The sequence below is a fragment of the Tetrao urogallus genome, assembly GCF_951394365.1.
Source record: "Tetrao urogallus genome assembly, chromosome: 1".
Classification (NCBI taxonomy): Eukaryota; Metazoa; Chordata; class Aves; order Galliformes; family Phasianidae; genus Tetrao; species Tetrao urogallus.
Window position 1 is genome coordinate 165,480,569 of NC_136813.1, and position 9,357 is coordinate 165,489,925.

Consider the following 9,357-nt stretch of genomic DNA (forward strand, 5'->3'; position numbering starts at 1 on the left):
TGTGCAATGTAAACATAAACTAAGTCTATATAAAAAGCAAACTCACCATTATCCATCCAAAATATTATAGGTGGTGGTAAGCCAACAGGAGGTCTGCAGTTTAGTACTAGAGAATCACCTTCCCGAACATGATTTGGTTCTAGTTTTTCTTTTGTCCACAAAGGGGACCCTATAGAAAATAATTTTAACACACACAAACTATGAATTGAGAAAAAAAAATCTAGAATTTAAGGAAGAAATGCGCATAGAATTCCAGAAAATGACAAGAACTAAAAGCATCAGTAAATAAAGTTTTAACATATTTACTAAATATTTAATTTTGATTTTTTTAAATGTTTTCATGGGGGGGAAAACAGATTATTTAAAATAATTTTTACAGCAATAATTCACTAAATGTATAATCACTGATTCAAAATAGTTTGGCTAATCACCAATGGATCTACAAAAGTATCAGAAAATTTTAATTGTGATAAACAAAAAGTAATACTCAAAATGAGAAGAAAAAAAAAACCTCCTGAAATAGTATTACAGATGCTCTAATAAAACTTGTGAGAATGGAACATTTTAAGCTAAGAAGTCTGAAAAACTGAAAAACTGATCTGAGAAAAGCTGTAGAAGCAGTTTGCAATTACTTTAAATCTTTGAGCTTTATCTGCTCTGAATTAAAGCAATTATAAAAACTATGGAATACACCCATCAGAAAGAAAGCAAATGTTGCCTGTACCAGATAGGAGCATTCAGGATTTAAAGTTTTTATTCCAATTTTAATTTCATAAATACAACTCAATTTTAAACATCTTAGATCATGAAGTTATACTAAGAAAAAAAATCAGGAAAGCATTTTGGTTACTAAATATTCTAAGGGATTTGGGAGAGGCATCATCAAATCAGAATATTAGCAATTATACAACACCTTTCTAACATTATCACTTTGATGAGTTAAAAGGTTATCTTTTTAAGACAAAAGAAGAACATGAAGCAAAATATCCACAAGAAAACAAGCAAATGTAAGACATTAATGTTTTATTCATATTAGATTTTAACTTACTAGATGGCCGTATAACAATATTGTTGGAAATGGCTGCTCCTCTTTCATTCCTTGCTGTACACTGGTACACTCCTTCATACGCTTCTGCCTTCACACCATTCATAATATTTACAACAAGGGTTCCTGAATTTGGCTTCATTGTTACCTGTGCATCTTTATCTATATCAAAATGAGTTCCATTGCGTGTCCAGGAGAAGCTACATAATAAAAGCAAAAAGAAAAGTTGCTTCCTGGGTTACCACTTGTAGATTACAAAGATAAATTAAAAAAAAAAAAAAAAAAAAGTTATTTTCAGTAATAAATGGTATTTATTTTTTAGCAGGAAAGCAAGAATTGTTCCCAAACTAAATCAACCAATAAAGTAAACATAGCTCCTTTTTAATACAAAAGATCTGGCAAAATTCTGAGATAACAGACTTGGCTTGACTTGTTAACAGAAACCATTTCAAAGCCAGCAGTTTTATTTTAAAATTACATCAAAAAATGCAGAAGTTAATCGTATATAAAAAAGAATTGATTTCTTTTCTACTAAAGACGATACAGTAGCATCTGCTAGAACTGATACTGCTAAAGCAGCATTAGCATTTCCATTTTAAAAGCTATTGTTGAAAGGTTTTATAAACCTGCCTTTAAAAACTGGCTCTGGGCTGAAATGTGTCATCTCAGGGCCCAGCAGGAAACCGTTTCTCTTAATTGGTTTGGTCCTTTTAAAGTTCAGCATGTGAATTAAAGATTGTAGTGAGTTTGGTTCCTTTTCACTATTCTAACACAAAAGTGTCATTTATTAAATGAAATTCTGCAGCCTGGTAGTCCATAATTAATCTGGTTTATATTGGTGCTACTCAAAACAGAAGATGCTTCAAAAGTAACCACTAAAAATGAAGACTATTAGAACTCATTTAAGAAACCGTAAAAAGCAAAGATTCACAGCATGCAACTTACACTACTGCAAACACTGATCCTTTAATTTTTAATTAAGGTTTTTAATTTTTAATTACGATTTGTTAATGGTCACAAGTATGGTTACACAGAACTAAACCAATGCCTGTGAAGTTTTGAGCACTCAGTTTTGGATACTGCAAATGACAGTTCTCATACTTTTTACATGTGAGTAGTGTTTAGGGGAGGACTTGGGTGCACAGTGAATGAAAAGTGAACCTGATTCTCAGGGCTCTGCAGGTAAAGCTGCAGAATGCAGAGTGTCTGTAGTCTCCAGATACCAACATACTGAGGAGTGTGGGAACTGTAACAGTGTCAAATGAGAGATGGCACACCCCTGAAGTTCAGGTACATAAAAGTCAGAATCTTTCCAGTTCAAGCAAAAGGTAACAGCATATCCACCAATCTTTGTGCCAGCTCTCACTAATAAGAAGTCACTGTGGATTAACAAAACAATTCACTGGCTGAGAAAGCTGATCTTCAGAGCTTTGAAGCAGTTAAAACTACAATATGCATTTGCAGAACCAGATTCAAGACCAATGGATCAGGTTGGTTACTGAACTAATTTATTTGGCTATCTCATGTTTTTTAAATCTGCAGAACAAAGAACAACCTATTTTTCTCCCTTAGAAAAATCTGCACTTAAATCCTGTCCTTTCTTCTGTCGCAGGAGAACAAGGCAGTCACAGATTTGATGGGAAAGGTGAGGCTGTACAGCAGAGAGCCCTGGAATAGCACGGATATATTCAGTCTCATGGACTGTGCTCTTAGCTTCTTTGGTAGATCCAACCCAAAAAAGATACTCAAAAGAGGCATCTGCAAACGCAGTACAGATGTCTCAAAACATACAGAAATCATTCCGTCCTCCAGGTCAATGCTCAGAGTCTTGACAAGCCAGCTAACCTAAAATACTTGTAAAAACAGCAGCATTGTGGCATTCCACCATTAACAGAACACTACAAAGGGTGAGACTATCACAGAAAATACACTTCTTTGCCATTTTGCCACCCAGTATAATGACTATGGTCTGAAAGCAACCAGAAAGAATAATGTAGAAAAACCCTGGTTATTCACATGAAGTACATCTAATGAGCTCAGTGTGTGTCTGAGAAGTAATTATAGGTTAACCTTGTGAGTAAATTGTAGTGTAATACTACTGAGAACTAAGATGCATACTTCTGTTTAGTGACCCAGAAATCAGAAGCAGTTACTAGTAATGACAGAATAAATCACTGCTTCTGCTGCTTCCAGTGGAGGTATTCAACATATATTAGGAGCAGAAGCTCCTAATTTCAAATACTGATGCTGAGTATTAAAATGGAATATGATCAGGAATCTGATCTGAACATAGCATTGCTATTTTTGCTAAGCGCAGAACTCAAGGTTATGAAATACACCTGGTTAATGAAGGCCTTATAATTTAGATAACAGATACTTAGTAATCAAATTATGATAAAATATGTATGTATTTCAAGACGAACTTCATAAAAATGAGTGTTTTAGAAAACATTAAATTTGAATTCACTCTGAATTTATTCATCGTGGATTCTTCTTAGATGCTCTGCCTGAATCAGGATTGGGTTCCATCTTCTAGAAGGCATGCCTTTTCCATAGGCATTTACCTACCTGCTACTTTAACAATCTAGTATTACTTTGTTTTTGTTAGAGCTCTGAGGTGAAAATAAACAAATACACTACAATTACTTGATGACTGCAGAAAAGTTTAAATCTCAAGGATAAGAATAGTCAAATACATGCCACTTTCTGCCAGCTGTATAAATTACAGGGGTGGGGGCACATGCATATTTAAGCAAAATAAGTCACTACTAACCTAGGAGGTGGTTTTCCTTTTGCTTCACACTGTATTACAATATTCTCTCGAGGATCAACAATGTAATCTTTTGGAGACTGCTGAGTTATCGTTGGAGGTTGAGACACTTCATTGTAGAATATAAGAAACAGAGAGGAATTTAATAATATCTTAAAATAATCAGCAAGACAAATTTGTAAGATTTTGGAGAAAGCAGAACTACAAGTAGCAAAATCATCAACAAAAGCATTGGATTAAAGTATCCTTTGTATTTGGAGGCTGACGCCTTCTCCTCCTATAGACTAATGTTGCTATTAACTTCCAGTTGAGCTGTATCACTTTACAGGGGAGGAGAATCTCAGACAAGAAGCTTTATGGATATCATTTCTACTCATCAGATTTCAACAGATCTTCATGAAGTTAATGGACACTTAGAATTCTAAGTCCAAGACATCCCAAATGAACAGTTGTGAGATATAAATCCACATAAAACTTTTTTAATGCACAGGAGGAGAAAAAAATCTCTATATTGCTTTTGCTTTTTAAAATATTTGATATATTTCTATATTCCCTATGGTTGTAACCTTTTCATAGCTTTATTGTGCTCAACATATTGAATTAATCTACAAAGCATGCTTTGAGGAACTACTTTTCAGGAGTAAAAAATGTTAAAATAAAACAGTGCATAAAGGATGTCAAAAATAGAACCTAAGAGTTTCCAAATAGAGAAAACATGAAGAAAAAGTCTAGTACCAAGCCTTCCCTACAATTATATATGGAGAAAAAATTCTGAAGAAAGAGATAGTGGTCTGTAAAGGACTGCCATAAGAAACAGCCAGAAAAAAAATTCAGATCATGGCATGCATCATAACGAGATGTAACAGGTAAGCAGGGAAGAACAGGCCATGCACAGCTAGGTTTTGCTCTTCTTCCTCACTGCAGAGGAGAAATGTGATTAAATAATGATGGCAATGATGTTAATTGATGATGAGTTTTTGTGTACTTAGAGAGGCAGTGAAGGTAGCCCTTTTCCCTCTCAAAGTCAGTTCACGAGTCAGTACCAATCAGTTGCTTCTGTGGGAAAAGCCAGAATACTCTGAAAAGGGACGTGACATGAGCAATGAACCACATATGGTATATTGCACCTGATGCACATAAAGGACCTGAAGGATGCCTGCTATGAACTGAACTTAAAACTCATTAAATTGACCAGGACACCAGAGCTGCATTAGAGCATCCCACAGAGGATTTGGCTTACCAGCAAAACTTTATATTCTGTTTTTTAAGGACATAATATCTCCAACTCAGACATTTAAAATACATATACTATATTCCAAAGACTTTACTCTTTTATCAACTATATTTACTCCTGAAAGTAGTATTAAAACATTGCTCATGCTGATATTTATAATTTTGATGTTCAGATAGCATACAATCAAAAATCATACAATCCATTTGTTCAAAATACAAGAAGGATTTATATAAAGTAGCAGTTATTGAACACTGCATACACAAAGCATCTAGCTACAGCAAACAAAGTAGGAGCAAAATGTCAGAATCACACGTTTTGGAACTGCATAGTCAGTTTGCAACACGGTCAGTATTAATTTTCACCACCACACAGTCTAGTTTTTGTGGACAGGAACTTACATTCTTCTAGAAGTTTTGCTTTTATTCCCCCATCAGAATCAGCAGATGAATGGACAAATGGAGATTAAAGAGAAACATTTGTTAGTAAAAAGAAAATCAGAATTTTTGAGAGGGAAGACAAGCATCTCTGACAAGTAAATTGGTTACGATTAAAAAGAAAACTTTTAGTATTGTAACAATGGTGATGATGTAACCTGGTCCTCAACTTCCAGTGGCAATTTCCAGCATCAGAAAGTTCATGAGGAACTTTTCTGAAGTGCTGACTTTTTAAAGGCAACCACAACATTGAGATTTTGGCCTTATAAGGACACAAAACGTTGCTACTGAGGAGACAGCAAATTAGAATTAATGGAGTGCATTATCCTCATGCTGCAGTCAAAATCAATCTACCCATATGACCATACAGAAGAACAAAGAGAAAGCTTCAGGCTAAAATTACTCTTACAAAGGCGAAAGCATTTAATTTTGCTCAACAGACATGCTATCTCTTTTAGTTTGAAAAATAACTAAGGGGAATAAATCGTCTTGGTTGCCACATCTTTATTGCCTATTTCAAATATTTTGCATATGTATCTCCTCATCAATAATGTTTTAGAGCAAATAAACTGCTTTCAATCAGCTACAGTATCAGTCATCCATTATCTACTTTGAGAGAGTGAAGAGAATAGGAACCTAACATGAATGAAACCTAATCAGCTAATCAAGTATGATCTTACCACTGGGTCTCTGCAGTGGATGTGTGGGGAAGACCCACAGAAAGAAGAACACGGTCCTTTTAGTGCTCTCCCAGATACCATTCTAACCATTATATATAAAATAATAATGTAATTATAGACATACTTTTTGTTAACCTAATTTTTGGCAAAATTTCAAGTCTTTGACTTTATCAGATCTAAATACAGTATTAAACACAGAATTAAATGTTACACAGTATGGAACATGTTAATTGAGAGTTAATGTAATACATCTAAAACAGCTATTCATTTTTGTCTGTTGATGCATTTCTGGTTAATTTAACTTGCTCACTACAGAAAATATTAGAATATTGCACAATTTACATTAGTTTCTAAACTACAAGATGTTAAAACAATATGTCTAGACTGCAAAAACATTTGTGGAGAAAAATTACATCTAGAAAACAAAGTCTTTCATTCATCACACTGCTAAGGCTTTCTATAAACCTCAATTTAATGCACTAAAGGCATTCACAGCACTACAAGTCTTGTCATTTAGATATATTGATCATGTTACAGAAATAAAGGTCATTGATTCGAGAGGCTTGGAAATATGTTTGGAGGTGGAAAATCACACCAAAGCAGTTGCACTTTATGTCAATGATTATTAAAGAAAAACATGCATTTGTGGAAGGTAGGCAAGTGTCAAAACCACGGGTGTAGAGAAAGCCATGAGGATTAGAATCATAGGTGAATTTACTGATGTATTAATTCATCAATTTAATGCCAACCCTGATGTTCTCTTATCTGGTAATTAGTTTAACAAATGAATAGTCAATGTGAGGTGCAACATGGTTCACTGAATTCTGAAAATGTGATCATGCTTATAATAAGAAGAAAATAACAACCTGGAGCATGAATAAATTCATAGAATTAATTATTACGTCTTTAAGACAGTAGCTACTATTGCTTCCTTTTCAGCATGGAGCATTATTTCTAAGGCTCCCTACTAACACAGTCCAGAATAAGACATAAGAATTTCAGATCTTAGGATTTCCTCCCTTCTAGATGTTTCCTAACTGATTATCCCCTCCTTCTCTTCACATATGCTTTTATCATCAGGTTGGGTACTTAAATTTTTTCAGATAATGCTTAGGAAATCTAAGAGACTAACTTACTCTTCTGGATCAAAAAGAAAGATGCTTCCACAATGTGAGTATTTGAAGATTTTACTGGATATCAAATCAGCTCCAGGGTTTTTAACAAATTCATACAGAATCACAGAATGGCTGAGGTTGGAAAGTCTTTCTGGGTCAATCTGGCCCACTCTGCTCAGCAGCGACACCCAGAGCAGGGTGCCCAGGCCCAAGTCCAGGTGGCTGCACAAGTTCTCCAAGGAGGGCACTCCACAGCCACTGGTCAGCCTGTGCCAGTGCTCTGTCATTGCACAGCACAGCAGTGCTGCCTGGTGTTCAGAAGGAACCTCCTGCATTCCTGTCTGTGCCCATTGCCTCCTATCCTGGCACTGAGCACCACTGACAAGAGCCCGGCTCCATCTCTGCACCCCCATTTCAGGCGAATTGAAATTGCCAATATGATCATAATTTCACAGATAAATAGCATTTAACTAGCTTTCTCTGCCCTTCTTCATTTTGATCACTTTAATAAATAATGGTATGTATATCATATATGTAATGCTGTCTATCGTTATGAATTATTTGGTATGCCTATTTAATAAAGATGAATTAAATTTTGGTGTATTTGTGTAACCTTTCTCAAGTGAATAATGTAAGACATTCTATATAGACAGTTTTTGAAAATTTTCAGTAAATTCATGTAAATTCATCATCACAGTGTCCTGACTGAACTGAGCAAACACACTCCATGTTTAGTTCCATGTTGGAGCTGTCTTCATCCTTCTGTACAGAACTTTTTTGTCTGATTTTCTGCACTTATTTAGAAAGTTAATACTTACAATCAAGAGGTACATCCAATGCAGAAATCATTTGGCACAGAAAGAAAATCAAGGAAGCTTTGCTTGCAGATATGCTCTTCTTTTTCATCATGATTTTAGGCTCTATTGAGTAAATCACACTTGCTGAATGAAGTCCAACTTCATTAGATTAGGTAGCTTGGAATAGTTATGTAAATATAGACAAGAAACCTGGTAGATAAAGAGACAATATCAACGTGTAGATACAGTGGAATGATCTCATGTTAAATATCAGCAATATACTTGCAATATGCAGGGATGATTACACCATGTACTCTACTGAAGTCAAAATCCAGAAGTTCTTAGGACACCTACATCATAATATTTGCAGCAACTTCTAAATAGTGAATATCTACAAATTTATTGAATGGAAATGCAGATGAGGTTTCTAAGAAGGATAAATCATCAGTCCTAAGTAAAAAACAGCACATACTATAGAGAATAGTAATCTGATGTAGTTTTAGCAGATTAGAACTCTGAATGCCCACCTAGTCCCTTTCAAAGTCACTAGCCCACCTAGTCCCTTAGAGTAGCATGTGAGACAGCAAATTGTTTCTTTATGTTCAAAGCCATCTAAACTGCTGCACATAATATTGAAACAACTATGTACATCATGGTAGATATGGTAATTACAAAACTCATCAGAAGAGAGAACACCTGAGTTCTAACACTTGCATACATATACAAAATAGACAAGGTGGCCAGCCCAATTCCAAAATACCTAATAGGTGATTATAGTACACTGCAGAGAACCATGACAAATGGATACAGACTCTCCTAGAAAAATAAACAGAACCCTATCACATTTTAAATAAGCACTTCAAAATGCTGAATGTTTGGACTAGGGAAGGGGAGAGATGTTTCTTCCATTCCACTGGTAACATGTGAGCAAGCTGGTTGGCTTCCTATGGTCCCTGCGCTGACTTCACTCGACTGACTACAGCTGTGTGCTCTTCTTCACAGGGACTAGGTTTCCACATACTGCCTTCCTGATCTTTACTGAATCTCCTCATTTCATCAATGCAAGTTCAACTCTTAACTCTGTATGTTTTCACAAGACATTCTCTCTGTACAAGGTATCCGACCTCAAGGATTTAGAGAACACTCTTTGAACTATTTTGCAAGTGAACTGAGATTTTTACTTCCCCAAGCAAAATTTCATTCTCTTTAGGAAACTCTGAGAATCTAATTATCCACTTTACGGTCTTGTTCTTTCATTGTGCAAAGGGAGCATTGCAGTAAT

General features: G+C 35.2%; 1 protein-coding gene across 8 annotated transcripts in view; it reads right to left on the reverse strand.

Moving 5' to 3' along the window:
- NRCAM (neuronal cell adhesion molecule) overlaps positions 1–8,187 on the reverse strand; it is a gene marked incomplete at both ends in the record, with an annotated part of 67,055 nt that extends 58,868 nt beyond the window's left edge. For 7 of the 8 annotated variants that reach the window (XM_079539508.1, XM_079539507.1, XM_079539510.1 and 4 more), the window contains 4 exons: positions 47–169; positions 1,049–1,245; positions 3,819–3,924; positions 8,097–8,142. In XM_079539508.1, the coding sequence (XP_079395634.1) occupies positions 47–169; positions 1,049–1,245; positions 3,819–3,924; positions 8,097–8,127 (457 nt within the window). Of the gene's footprint in view, positions 1–46; positions 170–1,048; positions 1,246–3,818; positions 3,925–5,447; positions 5,466–8,096 lie in introns of all 8 variants that reach the window. The other variant, XM_079539503.1, reaches the window with a different exon arrangement.
- Between the last annotated feature and the right edge of the window lie 1,170 nt (positions 8,188–9,357).